This window comes from Pseudonaja textilis, chromosome 2 (genome assembly GCF_049901715.1).
Source record: "Pseudonaja textilis isolate UNSWEBS1 chromosome 2, rPseTex1.2, whole genome shotgun sequence".
Lineage (NCBI taxonomy): Eukaryota > Metazoa > Chordata > Lepidosauria > Squamata > Elapidae > Pseudonaja > Pseudonaja textilis.
Window position 1 is genome coordinate 218532718 of NC_141991.1, and position 23870 is coordinate 218556587.

General features: G+C 36.5%; 1 protein-coding gene across 3 annotated transcripts in view; it reads right to left on the reverse strand.

The window, feature by feature from the left end:
- ADGRV1 (adhesion G protein-coupled receptor V1) overlaps positions 1-23870 on the reverse strand; it is a 238932-nt gene that overhangs the window by 49290 nt on the left and 165772 nt on the right. For all 3 annotated transcript variants that reach the window (XM_087927064.1, XM_087927062.1, XM_087927063.1), the window contains 2 exons: positions 15599-15715; positions 8377-8555 (listed from right to left, as the gene is read on the reverse strand). In XM_087927064.1, coding sequence (XP_087783190.1) covers positions 8377-8555; positions 15599-15715 — 296 coding nt within the window. The remainder of the gene's footprint in view (positions 1-8376; positions 8556-15598; positions 15716-23870) is intronic.

Consider the following 23870-nt stretch of genomic DNA (forward strand, 5'->3'; position numbering starts at 1 on the left):
GATACCAGAATCATAGTCTTCTTCTCAAAAGCTTCTTTTTCCAGATGATAGGCAGGAAACAAGGGTTGATCAACCAACTTTTCTTATTGGCCGTTTGTGTTGCATAGTGTTGCTGAACAAATACTAATACAAATATTCATACAAATGCTTGATACAAACTTCCATGATTTTAGCAGCTATTCCTTACTTGCAGAACAAACAAGCTAACATTTAAATAAAAGTCAAAGTGATGTCTGCTAAAATCATAAAAGTTTATAGTAATTAGATTAATTACTACTTTTAATTTTATTGTGAGCACAATAAACAATTTGTAGATGTTTGCTTGCTCTCAGAAGGACTGTGCAGATACATCTGTCTGGCCTAGTTAATGCTATTGTGTTTCCCAAAATTTAGTTTGATTACTATAGTTACTGAGAGTTATTCTTCCTCAAGTAATCACCAAAATTAGACATTGATGTTATGGACAGGTATTGAATAGTAAAATGACCAATAGTTACTGCCAGACAGATCAACAATCCCTTCCCCATTTTATCTTTGAACTTTCTGAACAAAAAAAAATTATATGATCAGTATACTTCAGTTCACAAAGGAAAACAGTGAATAGATAAAAGTATTATGTTGATGAAGTATTATGTCAGGCTGAAGGAGCTACTTGGATAAGCAGCAAAAAATTTCAAATGAAAAAAAGGAAAGAAGACCAGTTGCCATGACTCAACTTTCAGATGAAAACATATTTCTATGATTGCACAGTTTGTATCAGCAATGATGGCTGGCAGAAAATGGCAGAAAATTCCTGATCTTCAATGTACAACAGTTTGTATGAACAGATATTATATATTTGCTTTGGCAATAGAGGTACATAACTTTGCCTACATTTCAAATTTATGGGACTAGAAATTTTACATAATGTGGTTATGACACCAGTAGGGATCCGATACTCCCCTAGGAAAATATAAATTGCCCTGAAAAAGCCTCAAAGTAGTTAAAGAGCAATACATTTGTTATAGCTAAAGTATGTGCACTGATTTTTTTTTTACTTAAAACTCATAAAGCAGGTTCTAGGAAAGTAAGAAAAACAAAAATATTGAAATTAGCAAAATTCCCTTTTACTGTTTCCTATTTTTCTTATCAACTGTTTATACCAAAATTATAGGAATAAAAGGTGTTTGCTTATATCCAGAGGACTGGGTAGAGTGTTCTATCAAGTGGGCCACAGTGATACAGAAGAAGGAAATAATGAACAGAAGGAATGAAAAGAAAATTAAAAAGAGAAAAGAAGCGGTATCTTCAATTGGCCTCAGCTCTGCGCTCCTTGTGCAGGTGGTCTATAGTAGTTCTTGACAAAAGCAATGGCTACCCTAAATAACTTTTATGAGGCAGTTGAATACTAGGCTGTGTGAATAATGGCCCTGCTGTGCTGTAATCATCACCGGGACACTCTTATTTTCCTCAATATTTCCATTTGGTTAATTAAGTGGACTCAGGAAAAAGAAATCAAGGAAAATATAGTTGTTCAATGTACAGAAGGTTTAATTAGCCCCTTCTTCTGCTATCCTTAATACCCTCCACAAACTGGAGATAAATCTCTGCCCTGGGAAACCTTTTCTACATATGCAGCCTTCCTAAATAAGTGATCCAATTCTTGAAGAGGTCACAAAGATGAAACAGTTGTCCCTGCTACTCCTAATGATGGAATTAATTTGAATCCCCAAATAAAGATCTTCTACCTACCAATGTCTATCTGGATTCTGTTCTACCTTGAGGTTAGCTGATGGCATATTGACTTGTCCAGGTGCCAAGCCAGCAAAAGGAATTAAATCCAGGATGCTTGGAAATGAATCAAACGTTATCTTATATACGATAATTGCTGTTTAAATACAATGCTTAAAACAAGCATAATGAAGTTCTTGGACTTAAATATAGTGAACTTCTTGGACTTTCTTGGATTTACCATTCCTGTCCTTCCCTATTTTGATCTGATCACTTATCTCAGATTATGATACCTTTACCATTACTTTTTATGGGCAGGGAAGGAGCTAAATCTGCCCCTCATTCTATCACTGTTGGTCTCTGGAGCAGGCTGACACTGTGTTCCTTCTCAGTCCAGAAACATAATGGAATAACGTAAACATATATTTTATACAGTGGCACTATTTGGAAACTGAAGATACTGCATATGGCTGGTATTTTAATAAACAGAAACTATCTCCAAATTCAGAGATAACATTTCATAAGTTTATTGAATAGAGAGAATATAAAATTCAGTGGGTATGAAACCATGCAATTCATTTAATAAATCTTCCTGTATAGATCTATTTTTAAATGAAAGAAAAAGAAAAACCAAATTGCACCAGATTATCTGGATTTCCCTTGGTTATTGTTTAGAGATTGTTGTTTTTGTTTCTCTTCTGTGAAATGTGTTTGCAAATCCTGGAAAGCCCTTTAAATGCTAATACAGCATGAACAGGGGATTTTCTTTAAAAGATTTTCTGTTCTGAATGCCTGCAGCTTTATGAGTCAAAACAAACAGTTCTCAGATGTACCATATCAATTGCTCAAGAGCGTTGATCTGAATAGTATAATGCAGGGCGATTTATTTATTTATTTATTTATTTACTTTAAAAATACCTTTGAGATTAGCATGACTCCCCATAAAATCATTTGATTTTAATTTCAGTTTCTAGGAAAGAATACATATCTCATTTTTACTGCAATCAAAAATGCAATTGCATATAAATCTCTGATTCTGATACCAATCTGTTGTTCTGTCTGTCTACCCATCCATTCATCTATTCATCCATGACAATTTTGCTTCAGATTTAGGAAGCAAGCAAAAACAGCCATCCAAATTAGATTCATAAATATTTATCAAGACAAAAAGAGCAATTAATTATCTGGATTTAGGGCCCACTTTAGAATAGGCCTTTTTTTAAAAAAAAGGTAAATCATGAGGATAGAAAATGAACTTAGATCAGCACTACAGTCTTTAAATTGGAAGGCTATAGGAACTGATGGAATACCCCCTAAAATTTGGCAGGCGACTGAAGGTAAAGGTTGCAATTAAGCTATGCTAGCAGCACAGTGGTCACCAGATTAGAAGATGTCAATCTACAGTACATTCCAATACCAAAAAAGGAGACTTGCAAAAAAGGAGACTTAATAGACTTGCATAATCTATTATGTAAACCATACCTGTAAATTGACAACTAGCAAAATGTTTAGGATCATCCAACACAGATTAGAAACTGCGTTGGATGGAACACATTATTGCTGGTGTAAAACTAAGTCAATATGTACTTCACTGATTACAAAAAAGCCTTCAACTGTGGCATTTAAGTCAAGTTGTGAAATGTGCTATAAAAACCAGGAACCCAGAACATAATATTGTTCTCATGAAAATGTATACATAGGTGAGAAAGCCATAGTACGGATATAAAAATGTCACAATTTACTAAGACATACATTATATACTGACAGCTGCAAGAACAAATTTGGAACACCATTATCAGACTAGGAGACTAAAATTGGAGAATATGAACAATAATTGACTTCTATGCGTTATGCAGCAGGATGAGTTTAGACAATTGAAATACAATTTTAGGAAGAATATTAAAAGACTAATAATATTACATGAAAAGATTCAGATAGTTACCACCCTATAATGTTTAAGGTAATATATACACATGCACACAAACACACATATTTATTTATATTGTCATCATTTGTTGTGGAAATAAACAGAAGGGAAGTTTACAAGAAAGTTTTCCCACAATGTTTTTATATATGTTTTACTCAATTTTACTTGTTTCTTTTTCTGTTATTCCATTGTTACTATCCAATGCAGAATTTGTTTTTCCTTTGCCTTTCATTTAGGATGGGATGGGGTGCCTAAAACAAACACAGCACTACTTTCATTTACTAAGCAAGATAAAGATGCAACTTCTGTTAGTTCTATCAATGGGAATACTTTTAGTGAATCAGAATTTGGAGCCACTTCATTCTAGGCTTTAGTCATGGTGGTTGCCACCATGTTTAGATACCCATGGTAGATTAAATAGGCATACTATGTTTTTGTTTGCATTGGAATTTTTTCTGTAAAATGAATTTTTCCTTTGTCTAAAATGTACTGTTTAAACATAATTACAGAGTATTTAAATACAGAATTACAAACTTGACTGAGAAAAACATGAAAACATCCCAGAAGATGAGATTGCTAACTGGTGTGGTAGCTGATGCAGCGCAACAGCATTTAACTGAAAACAAGCTCTTTCCACCTATGCAGAAAGGAAACTGCCCAAGCAACAAAGGAGCAAATGATCAGCTCTTAACTGATAAGATAATTCTGGCAAACTGCAAGAGAAGGAAGCCCAACTTTAATATAGCTTGGATTGATTACAAGAAGGTGTTTAACTCCCTGCCCCATGATTGGACAACCAAGTGCTTAGAAATAACAGTGGTCAGTTGGAAAATTAGAAACTTTGTGCAAAGATCAATGGCACAATGGAAGACACGGTTGCTGGTCAATGGTGATAGATTAGGAGAGGTTTATATCAAGAAAGGAAACTTTCAAGGAGACTCAAACTTAGCACTGTTTGTCATTAATTCTGCTGTCAATAATGCTAAACAACTGGAAGTCAGGCCATGGCTAACAAACAATAAAACATATATCAGGGTATTCCACCTCCTTTAGATAGACAATCTGAAGTTGTATGAAAAAAACTCATCTGAAATAAAATAGTATGTCAACACTCTAATATGCAGCCAAATATTGCAACTGAGTTTGGACTGGACAAAAGTGCTACTCTTACCATCAACAGAGGAAGTAATGAAACTGAAGGAATCAAGATGCCCTTTGCAAGAAGATTTTAAAATCCAGTCAGTGAGCAAAAAACAATCTATTAATCCCTGACCAATTCTAATTGATATAAAACTGGAATAGTGGACTGGTCTCAAACAGAACAAGAAGCCCTGGATAAGATCAAAAATATAATGACAATGCCCTTCATTCACACAGCAATCTTGACAGACTTCCGTTACTGTGGAACCTAGGTAGGAGTAAAATGCTGTAAGTATATCCAACAATTGAAGAAGAAGAAAGAGCACTGGAAGAATATCTGAAGGACAGAGAATAAGATGCACTGAATCTAATACATCACAAAGGTGGACTAAATATCAAATGGACTAAACTGACTTATAAGAAAGACTAAAGGTAGAGTAGAAAAGAGACATGGCAAAACAAATTATCACATGGCTAGTACATTAAAAAAAATTTAGTAGGAAAAGCAGATAACAAGAACATCAAGGAAAGGCTAAGGGCAGGAAAGCTGAAGAAAATGACAGAGGCTAATTCTAGCTGCACAAGACTTAGCCTTAAGATCAAATACATATGAAGGCAGATTTGAGAAGACGGCAACAGACGGCAAATGTTGCCTCTGCAAAGAAGCTACAACAGCATGACAAAGTAGCAACAATGATACATTGTAAGATTTGCAAGAAATATCACTTGCCTGCAAGCAAGAACTGGCGGGACTAAAAAATAGTTATCTTAGAAAATGAAAAAGACTAAAGTGCCGTGGAACTTTAGAATTCAAATATAAAACATCTGCCATACAATGCCCCAAATTTAACAATTGTTGATTTTAAAAATTGACAAAACTCTTGGATGTGAATACTGCAAAACCCAAAGACAGCAGAATAGGACTGAAAGAATTGGCAAAAAAGACCTTTAAATAGAAGTAGAACTGTGGCAAAAGAAAGCAAAGGTATTGCCAACAATAATGGGCTCCAACAATAATCCCCAAACAACAACTTGAACCCCATCAGCATTGACAAAATCACACCAGTCAATTGCAAAAGGCAGTTTTAGTTGGAACAGCTTAAATCCTGCAGCAATATATTTAACACCACCAAATAACCATAGCTGCTTATCCTAAGTTCTTGGGAAGTACTTTATAGATAAAACTGCCAAATCTAAAATCAACCGACAATGTGACCAAGAGCAACAACAATACTGATATTAACATGCCAAGACATTGCCATAAAATTTTCAGGAGTTTTGTTCAATTTGAGCTATCCTTAATCTGCAAATTCAAATTAAAAAAACACACCCAGAATTCTAATACAGATAAAATGTCTATCAATAAATGTAACCAGCAACTTTTTTTTGTTGATAAGAGCCAAGAGAACCATTATGGATCATAGTGTATGGATTTTAAAGATAGCTTATTTATCGAGCATAGCTGCTCTTGTTTGGCTGAACGTTTTCTGATGGAGAAAGAAAAGGGTGACCACCAATGACTGAGTTCAATAAAGAATGAAACATAATGAAAAAAGAGGTAATGTAGATGAATCTGTAAGAAGTCTAGTCCTCGAGGTCTAAATATAATTTTGGGATTGAATCATGTACTTAGTAAATTGGTTCAAGTTATTTAGAACTTGGCTTCTTATGAACTGAAGTTGGCAGAAGGATTGCCAATTAGTCTGTAGAAGGTTTACCAGAAATTTGTAGGCACTTCTTGTATCGACTCACAGACCAGAGAAAAATGGCTCATGTGGGAATTCACATTATTTTTCTCAATATTTTATAATTCTAGGCCATCAGTGTGGTACATGGATAAAAATCTGCTGGTACTGGACCATAAAACACCAGTAGGAGGAAGAGTAAATTCTATCCTGGTTGCTTTCAAAGACTACTCAAAGGAAGATGTGTATGTGAGAATGCTGATTTCTGATTTAAGTGTTCTGACAATGCATGTAGGAATCAACAACGTTGCCTTTGGTGAAACAAGACAAAAATATATTATGTTGGTTTGTGAGATGAATCACAGGCCTCAGGATAATTAGAATGCAGGAAAAGGAAAAGAATTAGAAACTACTAACACCAAACAGCTATATACATTTTTCTTCCTTTTCTCTGTGAAAGAACAAAGGAGGTTATTTTTGTTTTCAAGATAATTGTTTTTACAGAAACCACCTGAGAGACAGAAAAAGAACTCCAGTGATTTTGACAAACAATATACAGACTATACAAAAGGAGGGATGAGACTCATCCTGTTCGAGCTCAGCTATGAAATATCAGTCAGGGCAGGTGGAATCCCATCAATAAGAGGCACAGCGACTACAAATAATGATATCTACCTACTGTGCCTTCAAGAAAAAAAGCTCTTAGCGGTTTGCAAAATAAATAATCTAAGTCAGAGTGTCCAAAAATAAATATGTATTAAGCACATTTTGATTTCAACATAAATCAAACTCACAATGCATTGCATATTCAGTGATCCATTTTTGGTGTACATCAGTGTTTCTCAACCTTGTTCACTTTCAGACATGAGCACTTCAGATCCCAGAATTCCTCAGCCAGCCTTGCTGACTGAGGAATTATGGAAGTTGAAATCCACACATCTGAAAGTGAACAAGGTTAGGAAACACTTGTGAACATGAGTTGGGTGTATGTTTTGCTTCTTTGACCAGAAACTCTACTATGATAGGTGACATGCAAAATCAGAAAATGTATTGTTTTAAAAATCTAATATTAATGTCTTACAATTTTGACAAGTAACAGGCAAAAAATGCATTTTTATTTATCTAAGACACTTTGAATACATATACATATTCAATAATTTTTAAGAGAAAATTATATGACAGTTGAGCATTAGTTAATTTTGTCTAAGTCTTCATGAATGTTTATGATAGTTCTGATTGTCCAGTGATATTTTTGTTAAGCAATGCCAGAAAGCTGCAAAATTTTATAACCTAGGTGCTGTTTAACTTGTTGATTTAAGTAGGTACCAACAGTGTTCCCACAAAAGTCCAAAGTACCTTGCCACATTCAATCAATTCCTTTTTTTATTCAAATGAGCATGTGTACGGACCTTACAGGAAAAGATGCAATTGATGGTGGAACAACACTACATCCTCCAAATAATATTTTCTGCTCTGTATTGGAAATATAGTCACATCCCTATTTATAAAACTTCAATTTTTCTATATAAACATGAAGGATTTTCTGACAGTGGTCATTTGTCATTATTTCTAAATTACATTTGAGCAGACCTTAGAATTCTACAAATATCTATAGTTATGAAGAAGATTAATTTATAAATGACTCCTGTCATTCAATGTTATTCACATTGTCATTATTTTTCTTCTGCTTTATTAAATTAGATGAGCAGAACGTCATGTAATCCACTCTCTTGTATCAAATACAGGGAAGGAAAAAGATTATGATTCTTAAAATTGGCTTTCTCCAATCTACTTTAGCTATGTAAGGTGAGGGGATTTGTATTAACTATACATGTATTATGTATGTCACTTCTAGGTGAGATAGGCAGCACATACATTTAATTAATAAGTAAATAAATAAATATGTATACTTACAGGTCATTGTGAATCAGGCCATAAATCTGTGGTAGGTTATGATGATAGATTCCTCGCAAGACAATTAGTAATAGTATCACAACAAGGGCAGGAAGACCCCAACCCAAAACAAAAAAAAATAGATAACGCCGTTCTGTGTGTTCATCATTCATCACCAAGACATACCAAAAATTAACAGCCTATGGAATAACAGATAACATTAAATCAATATGCTTAATAGTAATTTATTAACAGTCATGTAAAAACAACTTTTTAGAAATATACTTATGCCAACATTCAACCCAATTAGACAGAAAACTGACAGCAGTAAAAGACCTTGTGGTCCATTGAGTCGGCCCTTTCAGATTTTCCTTGTTATTTTTGTTGCCTTTTAATTAATTTATTTTAATTATTATTTTTATTTTTAGTCAGATGATGGACATATGCTTACCCCAAGCATGTTTAAGCTTAGTTACTGAAGATTTTATTGTTCAAAAATTAAACAAAAAACAAAAAAAACATGGATCTAAGAGTGGCAGTCTATATTTGCAACCAGTCTACTCTAGGTTTAAGAAAAAGAGTTCATCTAAAGCACCATAATTTAATCTGTGGACAAAAATTCTAATTTTTATGATCTTTAAGGGTTGGTATCAAATATAAATATCCTTGAATCTGCCTCTATTGCATAAAAGCAATGGCTCATATAGGCTAAACTAAAGGCAGTGTGTACAATAGATAAAATATTAGAACCCAGGCAACTCTTTCAATACATCCTCATAGAACTGTAGAAGGGACATAAAATTAAGAAAAAAACCTCCCCTCCCTCTTATAAGTTACCTCAGGTTCCCAGAGAAACAGAAAGATATGAATGTCATAAATCAAAACAAACACAGAGCTTCATTCTGAATGAACATTAAGAAAAATGTACTAATAAGAAAAAAATGTTCATGAAACCAAAGGCATCATTCTATAAAGAGAGGCTGGACCACACCTCATTGCAAGGTTGATAGCCATCTGCTGAAGACACTTGTGCTGGGTTGCATGTTCTGGATAACAACAACAGTTTTATGCATGTGCAACAAAGTGTTAAAAAAAAAGAGCAAGAGTAATTTTGATCAGACAAACAGAAATGTGTTGTTTAATATTTATCCCTGTAACCTGAATTGCAGAATTAGCAGTTAATCTGCATAACATGCAAAACAGATTGTCTGCATTTGTCAGACTGGAATATGTAAGGGCTATTCTGAATCATGCATAGAACTGCTGATTACATCAGTGCCCATATCTTTAAACCTATTTGTATAGTGCATTTGGAGAAAATGAAACAATGCCAATGCTTGGCAATTGCCAAAAAAGGGTCTTCAGCTAGACATTAAATCATCATCATCATCATCCTGAAAAAATGGGTCAAAAATGAGCATGCAAAACTACTGTGGGACTTCCGAATACAGACTGACAAAGTTTTGGAACACAATCACGATTGTGAAGAAGAAAAAAAGTGTGGATCGTCAACATTGCCATACCTGACAGCAGAATCGACGAGAAACAACTTGAAAAAATCACCAGATATCAAGCTTGAAAATCAAACTGCAGAGACTGTGCCTAAAGACCTAGGCAAGTACTTAAAAACAATTGGCACTGACAAAATCTCATTGGTCAGCTGCAGAAGGCCATCTTACTGGGATCTGCTCACATAATCTGACAATACATCACACAGCCCTAAACACTTGGGAAGTGTTTGACTAGTGATTTGTGATACGAAATCCAGCATAGTTATCTCATTTCCTATGTAGACAGTCATTTTTTGTAGTAGTAGTAGTAGTAGTAATAATAATAATAATAATAATAATAATAATAATAATAATAATAATAATAATAATAATAATATTTAAAAAGAAACTGCCAGTGGGGACTTCTGGTTTGGGCTTCTTCGGAGACGGACCAAAATCGAGATCGTCTGCAGTTTTGATCTGTGCTCACCACTGGAGTGCCCCGAGCCACCCGGATTCGGGGCTGAAGCCATCCTGTAGAGGTGGTGAAGAAGGGGGAGCTGTCAGCAGGGTTGAGGAGAGCCACATCTCTCATCTTCGGCTGGCCATTATTCCCTTTCCCAAAAGCAGTTGCAGCGGTGGTCAGAAATGGCCAACTCAAAGAAGAGGAAGTTTAAAGGAGAAAGTTTGACTGACCGGGTTGAATGGAGAACATCTATTTAAGGTACCTGGAACCTGAATTTTAAAGACTAATACTATTCCTAAAAAAGATTTTAAGCTGCGAAAGAGAAAGGGAAAGGAAACGGAATTGGCTTTTTTTCCTCTAACATCGACAGTTTTAAATGACTTGGAACATTAAGAAGAAGAGATTCGAATAAGAAATTGATACTAATACACTTTGACATTAATAGGCTATTTCTAGCTGAAAATAAAGTGTCAAAGGGATAAAGATTCTTGGATAATTTAAAAACTTTCTTTAAAAAAAGAAAGAAAGCAGCGGAGGAAAAAAGGAAAAAAAGAGGGTGGAATGTGGAAAATGGAGGAGACCACCTGGAACTTCAAAAAATTGATAGTGGAATTTTAACAAGGCTTGTGAAAGATACATTGTAGCTGAGACTTTGTTACAAGAGAACAAAGCCCTGGAAAGAGAAAGTGAGAAAAGAAGCAAGAAACAGTTTTGGATTATTGGATGATTCCTGGAACTTTGGATGGAGGATCCTAACGAAATAAAATAAAATCAATTGGGGGTTGTTTAAATTTTTTAAAAATGGCATCACTCCTTGCAGAGTTAAAAATGAGACTTAAAGAACAAAAAGAAGAAGCACAAGACAGAAGAGGATCTTTTGGCTTTGTATTTCAATTTTTAGAAATGGAGATCTTGAACTATGAAAAACAACAGAAACGCTGGCAGAACAAGGAGGGCGGGACAACAAAGAAGCCATCTTTAATGCCCAAGCAATTTTAAGGGGGGTAAAAAAGGAAAAGGGGTGAAAGGGAGTTAAAAACTTAAACACTGAAGCAACAACAACAAAAAAAGAGTAATTAGAAAAGTAATCATAATACCTGGAAGAAGCAGAATGGAGGATCACAGAAGGGAGAATCAGATAGAAAAGGGAATAAAAAGGGGAGGAAGAAGAAGAGAGGGAAGAGGGAAAGGAAAAGAAGCTACAAAATACAGAAACAAGATATAGAGGTACAGAAAAACGTATATAAAAAAGAATTAAAGGTATAAACCTATTTAAAAGACACAGAGACAATGGTTAAAATTTAACTTAAAGAGAGGATTCTGCAAGGGTGCATGGGATAGCATTGTTATATTAGAAATAGAAAAGGGTTAGAAAATATGTTAGATGAATAAAGTGATAGAAAAAATTTCTATTGATGTGCAGTGGAATATTTGTTTGTAAAGAGAATAAGGCTCTCAATGATTTAAAAAGAACGTTTAAAAAAACTGGAAAAAAAACATGGAAGATTTTTATCAGTTGATAAGATGAACTTGAATAAGAATAATAACTTTATTGACTACTGTTAATAACTATTGTTTGTTTAAACTATTGTTTATTTCAAGACAGTAATAAGTAAAATATGAAGTATAGATGATTAAAGTGAAAGACAACTGATATTACTAGGTCATGTTTGTTAAAAGAAATAGAAATGCAAAAGATTGTTATTAATATTAATGGCAGAGTTGTACTTGAATAGAATAATTATCCCATTTACTATTGTTATACATATATACACAGATATATATATATATACACACACATATATACTTTTTTCTTTTAAGAATTTAGTGTGTATTTTAACGGAATGTATCAAGCAGAATTCGATTGAAAATAGGTATGTGTTATAAAATAGAGGTTAGAAAATGAATGTTATAACTGTAAAGATGTAAGTTAAATTTTTAAACAAGATTTGAAAAAAGATACAAAGGTGTTACACTCCAGTCTAGTAATTACAGGGGAAAATTTGTTTTATGAGAAAAGACAATATGAAATTGTAAACAGGACAGACTAAAGTATAAAAACATTGATTAGAAAGATTTTAAAAATAAGAAAAAGATATGTAATTAAATTAAGAAAGGAATGAGATAATTTAAAATAAGGCTATAGGAAGTATAGAAAGGAAAAAGCTATTGAAAAAATTGTGAAAATAGTTATAAGATATGGATTAGAATGTAGAAGATAAATATGTATTGAGTTTATGTCTGTATGGAGAAGTGATAACCCGGGGCCATGCTGTTCTCAAAAAAAGATATTTTATTTGTATTTGTATGTTTTGTGAAAGCTTAAATAAAACTTTTATGAAAAAGAAACTGCCAGTGGTAAAGTAACCCCAAAACTTTTGAAGCCCCAATCTTCTCTCCTAAATGAACCATTTGCAAGCAGAAAGTATTAAGTCACACTGAATTTATTCCTAATACATTAACTTAAAAATGATCTAAAAATTTATCCAGCTCATGCCTCCCGAGAATTCAACATTTAGTGATAAATAGGCAATTGTTTAAATGTACCTTGGCAAACATTTCAAAAGGTCAGAGGAGGAAATTAATGGCTACACATTTTCTTAATACAATCAAGGAAAAATGATGTAGTGGATATCTTAAATAACACACTGTGAGTGTGTGTGTCTGTGTGAGTATATGTTTGCATGCATGTATATGTATTTATTAGCAGCTCATCATTTTAATAAGCCTATGTTGCTTTTTTGTGCCTGCATTCATTTTATAACTGTTGTTTTCTTTTTGTGACATCAAAAGAACAAAGTGTTAGGTAGAATGCATCTTGCTGCATGACCTTGTAATAAAACTAGGCCATACTTCAGCTACAGACAGATGAATCCTGAAATTTATTTTTGTCATTCTATTTAGTCAAAGAGCCATGATCCCATTAATTGTACCTCTTAGAACAAAGGTTTTTTAGCCATGCAATTTTCTAAGAACTGGTACTATGTGTTCTTACCCTTGTTTTCTGTAATTGTTTAATCACAATTACGTATCATCTTATCTCTTATTGCATAAATGATAATACAGATCCAACTGGACCTTGCAAACTTTGTGAGCTTTGTTTGTTTGCTATTTCCTCTATGTACATTCCTGACATGTAATGTCATTTTTTTTATCTTGATAATTATACGCCTCTCATCTTTTGGTATTCTAGAATTAAATAGATCAAATACAAACAGCAGATCTAACTTTAGCAATATTTTTCTGTTGCTATGGTGTAATAATAACAACCAGTTGTGTGGACACAAAAAGGTCCAGCCAGTTTCCTAGCTGCTAGAAGAATGAACTCATGCAGAAATTTCTAGTGTGTTGAGTAACTCAGAAATAACTTGCACTTTATTTGAAGCTATATATACTGTATATGAGAGAGAGTATAGTGACTGAATTGCATAGTGACTGGAATGCCATCTTTGATGCAGGAGACCTGGGTTCAAATCCTGCATAGTACCTACCTTACCAGTAGGGGTTCTAAGGTAAAGACCCTCTAATGCTTCACCTGCCTACCTCAAAATATGAGAGTGATGTGAACTAGGAGAGTCATATGATTCAGATGTCACCAGGTTTAACAAAGTCCAGATCAGATATTGAGGAACCAGGACAATCTGATAATAACTGGACAACTGAAACAAATTATTCATGGATAAGACAAGAGAAGCTAGGATTGATGGCATACTACTACAAGAACAGACTTAATGAGGGGGAATAAATGAAAGGTATGCAGAAAGCATGGATGGACAGAAGACTTGCAACCTCACTAACTGAGAAACAGCTAGTAACTCAACACTTCAACATAATTAAGAGGAAGCTGCACTCACAAGTTCAGATAGACCAATTACAAATTACAGTCCATAGTGAAGAAGACTTGAACAAACAACTGGATGGCAGTCAACCCTTGAAGCTGGAATGTAATTAGCATCCTCTCCATTACAGAGCAGAACAGCTTTTATGAGGCATAAGACCATGGGTAACCTAGATACAATCAATTCTCAAGACTGGATACCAAGGCTCAGTAGAGAAGTACTATCAAATAGTAGTAATCCTAGAAGATTCCAATAGAGCCCTCTTAGAATTGTTTAGTAATCTGTATTCTCCTTACTTTTTAAAAGAAAGAGCAAATTGCAAGGATCTATGCCTATTTACAAAATACAAAGCATGTGGTTATTTTATTATGACTTGGGTACAGAATATATGATGTTGAGTAATCAATTTTGTTGTATGAAGTGTTACATACATTAAGCGTACTACAATATATTTTATCTCTATTTACCACATATTTACATATATCAGTTCCCAAAGATTTGAGCTTTAGCTTTCTTAATAACTTAAAGAAAAATTAATCCACTATATAAGCTAATTGGGGGACTGGAATAAAACATCAAATAACGTTGGAAAGGATTATAGATAGCATTAGTTACAGGGAGTTTTAATGGAAATATTCCTTCAAGTTGACCTCTGGTTGTCAGATAGAGAAATTCAGCATTTCCTTAAGAACAATATGGAAATTGAGGATACAGAAGGCAGAATGTGTTTCTCTAGAAATGTCCAGTACTGAGAGCAAAAGAGTGCAGTAGATATAGCATGGGCAATTCTTCGTATCTGCCAGGTATTTCTTTACAAAGAAAAGAGCCTTCTATATTTTTATAACAGCAATGAAAATATGAGGAAAATATGCATTTGAGGTAAGGAAGCAGCAACAATTTAATGCAAGTTAATAGGAAATAAACACTGTGATTACAGTAGGTGTCATCACTGTTTACAGGCAACAGACAGTTTATTATATTGGTTAAGATTCTGAACTAAAAACCACAAGACTGTGAGCTCTAGTTCTCCCTTAAGGAATAAAAAGCAGCTGGATGACTTTGAGCCAGTCACTCTCACTCTCCCAGGTTTGCTGTAGCAGTGAAAATAAGAAGGAGGAACATTATATATGGCACTTTCAGTTGTCAAAAACAAAGGTGTAATATAAAGAGGAGAGGAAAGAGGATGAGGGAGGGAGAAGGAGAAACATTTATGTTTCTTTTTGTAGAAAAAAAATATCCCCCCCCCACAAATATAAATATGTGCTAAATTAATGCTAGTCAAAAGCAAAAGGACAGCACCCACGTCCTGAGCCACATCCTGAGCCAGGAAAAAGCTCAGCCCATATAGGAACTGCTGAGAAGCCCTTTGTTCATTGCCTGAACACTCTGATGTTCCTTTCTGGAATCAGATCCAAAACTCTGCACTAAAAAACAGAATTTTTACTAACCTGAATAAGCATCCAACTGAATTGACAAAGGTAGAGATAGTGGGTAACTAAACCCAAAGCAGAGCAACTTTCTTCAGAGAGCTGCTGACTTGTGTAAGCTGAAGCCAGAAATGATATCTAGAAAAGAATTATAGTGACATTAATTTAAAAATGTATTCACAATGATAAGGAATATATCAGATTCATAATTCATAATATTTTATGTATTAGTTAAGCATCCCACCATACTATTTTGAATATGCACATACCACACTTTAAACATTTTTCTTGAACTAAATATTTTACTGCATTTTGGCCTGAATGATTTATGGAAATACATGACTGCTAGATTATCCATGTTCAGTAACGCTCAGTAAAGCTACCAACCAAGGATCTTGACAGAATCTATTAAGTGAAACAGCTCAAAAAGCAATGTGTTACTCAATAGAAACTTACATCAGGGTTTCTTAAGCTGTAGAAGTGACCCTCTGTGGGGCTGTCAGCCCTAGGAAGCTGTCAGTTTGATCCTAGGTAGAGGCTAATATTCGGAATACACTCGCCTGCTCGAGCAGGGGGTTGGACTAGGTGGCCTCCAAGGTCCCTTCCAACTCTGCTATTCTATGATCTATGATCTGCAAATTATTTTAGGCATACACACATAAGCAGTTGTCCAGGAAGAGAAGAACCAAGGTCTGACAAGGTCTTAGCTCTGCTTGATCTGCTCATGCTATCCCCAGTCCCAATCTTCAACACCTGGTGCATGCTCACCCATGCTGAATCTTGCTCCCAAGCTTTCTGAACCAGGACCATGAGAATGAAGGCAGGCAAGGAGCACCCCTCCCCCTCCCAGTCTTCCTGCCATAGCAAAACAGCCTCAAGCAGAAGCTTGAAGAGGCTGGTCTTTAGGAATGGAGATTTAATGAGGCCAATCTATTCATAAGCATAGACACTCCAAATAAGCAACACAATAGGCAAGAAGCCAAAGTTGGCAAGATTAGTTCAGACAGACATCTAGGATTTGCACCTCCCCTTTTGCCTCTAGAGCCAGCCATGACCCCTACATGACCCCATAGGAATCTGGCAACAGCCATTACAATATTGAAGGACATATTCTTGCACAGAAATAGGCATCTCAATCACAAAGTCCCAAAGAAAGTATAAAAGCCCACCTTCTCTCAACCCCATTTTGTCAGCTACCCCAGAAACTGCTGTCATTAGTTTTTGGCTTCAAAATAAACAGAGATTTCCTTTCTTGCAGCCTGCCTCCATTTTATTTCCAGGGTTTTTCTCCCAGCTTGGAACTGGACCAGATTTCACTTCATACTTTACTTCGTAAAGTTACTACTTTACTATGGAAGAAGTATTTTCCCTCCTTTTTGAGTTGAATTAAAAGTATAAATGAAATCCTAAAGAGCATTTTGAAGCCTTGAAATTAATAATCCAAATCTGGGAATTTAAAATTGAAATCTTGCTCCTATCTAAAATAGTAATTCAGATTCTGTTAATCTGGAGCATTATCTCCTGTTATAAATTATTCCTTTCCTAATTTGTCTAATTATGTAAAATAGAGTAAAAGCTGCCCCATCTACTTTCCTTGAGATAACATTCATTATACAGCCTTGCAATTCGGAATTTCTATCACATATGGAGCGCTTATTTATACAATGGAAGGTAGATATGTGCCATATTGGATCTCAAATATCTCTTCTGATTGGCAACATATCCCTAAGTTTCCAGTAGAGACATTCTCAGCTTTCAGTAGATGGGTTTCTTGAATAGAGACAATGTGATATTCTTTTATTTCCCATCTTGCATTTTGTGCTCGTCACTGTAAAATGTTCTGAAGTCTTTGAAGATAGTAGAAATTAAAATAAGCAAACAACTAAATTAGTCAAGGAGAAAATACTGGTGAATTAGACACTTTCAGACACTGCAGATCTATCTTCATTGCTTTCATTTCATTTTTATTATTTAGAGTTAAAATAAAATTTTACTAACAAAATAGAAATAGCATGTGCACACCATACTGTGATTAATGTTGGTTTTGGAACATGGAGCGTATGAATTTCTATTGTACTTCATGAATTTGGCTTATTAAAACAGACCCCCCTTAATATTTCTGTTTCTGTTAACAGCTTCAAATATAGCAGCAGTGTCACTAATTTGTGTCACTCTCTAATAATAAAAAATACATTCTTAAAATGTATTTTGACCAAACCCCATATTAATCATTTCTGTTGCTTATACCAAAAACATATAAGAAACATAACAGCGGTGATAAGAAAGGCAAAAAAATCTAGATGATGGGTGTGGCAGTAGTTAGAAACAGCAGAATAGAAGAGGAAGAACTGGAGAAGATAATAAAATACAAATATCTACAAATAGAAATAGAATGACTGCAGCAGAAGCAAGCAAGATAGTACCAATAGTAGTAGGGACCTTGGGTGCAATCCCAAAACAAATGGAGCACCACTTGACTACCATTGTCATTGACAAATTTTCCGTCAGTCAATTGTAAAAGGTGGCTTTACTCAGGATGGCTTTCATCCTGGGACAATATCTGTAATACCATAAAACATCCAGATCTGCCTATCCCAGGCCCTTGGAAAGGACTCGATAGGTAGATAAAAATGCCAAATCCAATCTGAATATCTGGCTGACTGCAACAAACAATGATAACAATAACAATAACAACAATAATAATACCTATTCTGTTCCAGAGCTATGTATAATAATGACTTCAAATCCTTTTACAGTATCTTCTTAGTTTAATGATCTAAATAATTTTTCAAGAACAGTTTGTATGGTTGATAATTATTTAAAAAAATTGTTCTGTAATCAAACATATTATAAGGGCTAATGAAATGCTTCTTCATTTTTTCCACTTATAAAAACACAGGCTAAAATTGCTCCCCAAATAGATGATTTGATTTGGATTTGATTCTGTTTTGCGTATCTCAGCCATAAAAAAGTTGCTCTATCCAGAATGTTAACATACCCTGTCAGGCAATTGCCCATAGCCCTCAGAAATGGGAAAGTATTTCTGTACCCTAAAGGGTTATTTTCTCCATAGAAGTTTATGGAAGGATTAAGTAATCTGGTATCATAGATTGCCACAGAAGGAAGTGCTTTTCTCCTTTGCTACCAGAATATGACATGCAGACAAACACACAAAAACAAAAAACTGGCAAGACTAGTTATTCTGCAATTTTAGAACTGAAGGGAAACGTGCCCTGGTTTGATCCACTATCCAGAAAGCATAGGCTGCTGGGCTATAGATGATTTGGGCACAGGGCCTTATTGTTCCAGTTATTCAGCTGGCTTGCAAATCATCTGGCTATAAATTGATATATAAACTTTCAGAATAAAATGAACAGGAAATGCAAACCTTTTGGTGCATATGTAATTTATCCATTCATGCATGATAATACAGGATTTCCACACTACCAATTTATATGGTCATTTAGCCATTACTGTGATAATAAACCCATTTCATTAATAAGGGTAGGCATGACAAGATATCCTTAACTGCAGACTATATTTATTTCCATCATGTTGTCACTGTAAGTCAAGTCAACTAACATACATACACATAGGCACAGACATTAAATACCCTGATTTAAACTATGATTTGAAAGTCATTTTCCTTTAGGACATATTATGAATTAGAAGCTCCTTCATAGATCATTGCCTTGTCATGGTGAATGGGCTTGCATAGCTCAATGAAGCTATGAGCTATGCTGTGCAGGGTCACCCAAGACAGACAGGTCATAGCAGAGAGCTCTAACAAAACGTGATCCACTGGAGAAGGAAATGGCAACCCATTCCAATATCTTTGCCATGAAAACCCAAGAGACAGTACCAAAAGGCAAAAAGATATGATGCTGGAAGATGAGCCCCTCAGGTCAAAAGGTGTTTAATGTGCTATTTGTTCTGTCCCAGGCCTCCCCAAAAAGCAGTAAGTCAACTCTGAGTCTGGGCAAAAGCCTCTTTTATTACATTAATGTGAATTTATTTCATTCACAATCAGCCAACGGCTTGGCAAACAGTCTTGCAAAGGTATACTAATTAGCTCAGACCTTTATCAATCCTGGAATGCTGCCCGGTAAATAGTTCCATACTCAGTGCTAGCAGGAAAGGGCTGGGTTATACAGACAAATCTTCACGAGGCTGGAATGAACAAACAAACAAACAAGCACGTTGTTTCATTAACGACTTAGATGAGGGAATAGAAGGGGAACTTTCCAAATTTGCAGATGATACTAAGCTGGCAGGAATAGATAACATCCAAGAAGATAGGCTCAAGATCCAGATGGATCTTGATAGACTAGAACACTGGGCCATATCTAACAAAATGAAATTCAATGTAGAGAAAAGTAAAGTCCTACACTTAGGCAACAAAAACCAAAAGTACACATATAGACTGGGTGAAACCAGGCTCAATGGCAGTAACTGTGAGAGGGATCTTGGAGTCTTAGTGGACAACCAGCTAAATATGAGCCAGCAGTGTGCAGCTGCCGCCAAAAAAACTAATTCAATCCTAAACTGTATTAACAGAGGAATACAATCAAGATCAAATGAGGTACTAATACAACTCTATAAAGATTTAGTAAGACCACACCTAGAGTACTACATCCAGTTTTGGTCACCACATTATAAAAAAGATGTTGAGACTCTAGAAAAAGTACAGAGAAGAGCAACCAGGATGATTGGGGACTGGAGACTAAAACATACGAAGAACAGTTACAGGAACTGGGCTTGGCTAGTCTAGTAAAGAGAAGGACCAGGGGAGACATGATAGCGGTCTTCCAATATTTGAGGGGATGCCACAGAGAGGAAGGGGTCAAGCTATTTTCTAAAGTGCCTGTAGGCCAGACAAGGAATAATGGATGGAAACTGAACAAGGAGAGATTTAACCTGGAAATAAGGAGAAACTTTCTGACAGTGAGAACAATCAATCAATGGAACACCTTGCCCTTGGAAGTTGTGGGAGCGCCATCACTTGAGACTTTCAAGGAGAGATTGGACTGCCATTTGTCAGAAATGGTGTAAGGTCTCCTGCTTGGGCAGGGGGTTGAACTAGATGACCTACAAGGTCCCTTCCAACTTTGATTATCTGTTATCTGCAAAAGACCCCTCCCCTTTTGCTTCTCTTTTAATTCTGATGAGAAGAACCATTCATCATCCAACTGTGGCCTTACTCCCATGTCGACCCTGAGTTCTTAATTGTACCTTTCTTTTGGCAGCTCTGAGCATGCACAGACTGGGAACCTCCCCCACCTCATTGCTGTTTGAACCTGAAGGCAGATGATGACTGCCAGTCTGCCCTGCCCCATCTCTGCCTCTGATGTAGAGCCCTCATCTGAGTCTTCCTCAGCCTCCAGGAATGGCACAACCTCCTCACTATTGTCTGACTCTTCTGACAGCTCTGACAGCTGCTAGCAGGCCACAAAAGTCCTGGAGAAGAGCAGAGGACTAAAACTAATAGTGCCAGAAAGAATGAAGTGACTGGGTCAAAACCAAAAGGACACTCAGCTGTGGATGTATCTGGTGGTGAAAGGAAAGTCCAATGCTGTAAAGAACTATACTCCATAGGAACCTGGAATGTAAGATCCATGAATCAAGGCAAGCTGGATGTAGTCAAACAAGAGATGACAAGACTGAACATCAACATCTTAGGAATCAGCTAACTAAAATGGACAGGAATGGGTGAATTTAATTCAGATGACCATCAGGTATACTACTGCAGGCAAGAATCCCTCATAAGAAATGTAGTAGCCTTCATAGTCAATAAAAGAGTAGGAAAAGCAGTACAGTAGAGCCTCTGGTCATGACCATAATTTGTTCCACAATTTTGTTGCAACTCGATTTGGTCATGACCCAAACCTAATTTTGGAAATTTGGCACTTACAAATAAATTGGCCATGAAAAAAAGTTGTGAATTTTTTGGTCAGAACTCAATTTGGTTGTGGTCAGAAGCATTCATGACCAGAGGTTCTACCGTACTGGGATACTATCCACAAAATGACAGAATAATCTCAGTTTGAATCCAACGCAAACCATTCAACATCACAGTAGTCCAAGTCTATTCCCCAACCACTGGTGCTGAAGAGGCTGAAGTTGGCTGGTTTTATGAAGCCGTACAACACCTTCTAGAATTAACACCAAAAAATGATGTCCTTATCATCATGGGGAATTGGAATGCTAAAGTAGGAAGCCAAAAGATAACTGGAATAACAGGCAAGTTTGGCCTCGGAGTACAAAATGAAACAGGGCAGAGTCTGACAGAATTTTGTCAAGAGAAATATGATAGTCCTAGCAAGCACACTTTTCCAACAACCCAAGAGATGACTCTACACATGGACATCACCAGACGGTCAACACAGAAATCAGATTGACTATGTGCTCTGCAGCCAATCAGTAAAACAAGACCAGGAGCTGATTGTGGCTCAGATCATGAGCTTTTTGTTGCAAAATTTAGGCCACTCAGATATGAACTAAATCATATCCCTGATGAATATACAGTAGAGGTGACAAACGGATTTAAGGAATTAGATCTGATAGACAGAGTGCCTGAAGAACTATGGATGGAAGTTTGCAACATTATACAACATTATAGCAACTAAAACCATCCCAAAGAAAAAGAAATGCAAGAAAACAAAATGGCTATCTGAGGAAGTTTTACAAATAGCTGAGGAAAGAAGGGAAGTAAAGGAGAAAGACACGCAATTGAATGCAGAATTCCAGAGAATAGCTGGAAGAGATAAGAATGCCTTCTTAAATGAACAGTGCAAAGAAACAGAAGAAAATAGAATAGGTAGGACCAGAGATCTTTTCAAGAAAATTGGAGATATGAAAGGAAGGTTTCAGGCAAAGATGGGCATGATAAAGGACCAAAATGGCAGGGACCTAACAGAGGCAGAAAAGATTAAGAAGAGGTGGAAAAATTACACAGAAGAACTATACAAGAATGAGCTTAACGTCCATGATAACCACAATGGGATGGTCACTGACCTCAAGCCAGATATCCTGGAATGTGAGGTCAAATGGGCCTTAGGAAGTCTGAGGAACAACAAAAGTAGTGGAGGTGACAGTATTCCAGCTGAGCTATTCAAAATCTTAAAAGACGATGCAGTAAAAGTGCTACACTCAATATGCCAGCAAATTTGGAAAACTCAACAGTGGCCACAGAATTGGAAAAGGCCAGTTTACATTCCAATTCCAAAGAAAGGCAATGCCAAATAATGTTCAAACTACTGCACCATTGCACTCATTTCACATGCTAGCAAAGTTATGCTCAAAATCCTACAAGCTAGGCTCCAGCAGTATGTGGACCAAGAACTACCAGAAGTATAGGCAGGATTTCAAAGAGGCAGAGGAACTAGAGATCAAATTGCAATGGAGAAAGCTAGAGAGTTCCAGAAAAACATCTACTTCTGCTTCATTGTGTGGATCACAACAAACTGTGGCAAGTTCTTAAAAAGATGGGAGTACCAGACCATCTTATATGTCTCTTGAGAAACCTATATACAGGTTAAGAAGTAACAATGAGAATGGGACATGGAATCACTGATAGGTTCAAAATTGAGAAAGGAGTTCAGCAAGGCTGTATACCAGTGGTTCCCAAAGTGGGCGGTACTGCCCCAGGGTCGGTGGGATGCCTTAGGTGGGTGCTAAGAGGCAAAGGTGCTAAGAGGCGGCAGGGGGTGTTCGAGGCGCTGGCCCTGCAGATTCACTCATTGACTGTAGCACCACTCCAGAGCTGGCACCTCCAATGCGGAAGCGGTGGCACGTTACGTGCTGCCACAGCCGCATTCGATGCACTGTCCCCCTGCTGCCTCTTAGCGCCGCTCTGCTGGCCCCCTTGGGGATGCTAAGAGGTGGCAGGGGGGCATTCAAGTCGCCGGTCCTGCAGGTTCACTCATTGACTGTAGCACAGCTCCGGAACCAACGCCTCCAATGCGGAAGCGGTGGCACATTATGTGCCGCTGCAGCAGCATTCAATGCACCATCCCCCTGCCACCTCTTAGTGTCCCCAAGGGGGCTGGCAGAGGGGTGCTAAGAGGTGGCAGGGGGGTGTTCAAGGTGCTGCCCCCCTGCCACATCTTAGCATCCCCAAGGGGGGCAGCAGAAGGGCGCTAAGAGGCGGCAAGGGGGCAGCGCATCGAACGCAGCTGTGGTGGCATGTAACATGCTACCACTTCCGCATTGGAGGCACCGGCTCCGGAGCAGTGCTAGTCAATGGGTGAAATTGCAGGGCCGGCCGGCGCCTCGAACACCTGCCTGCCACCTC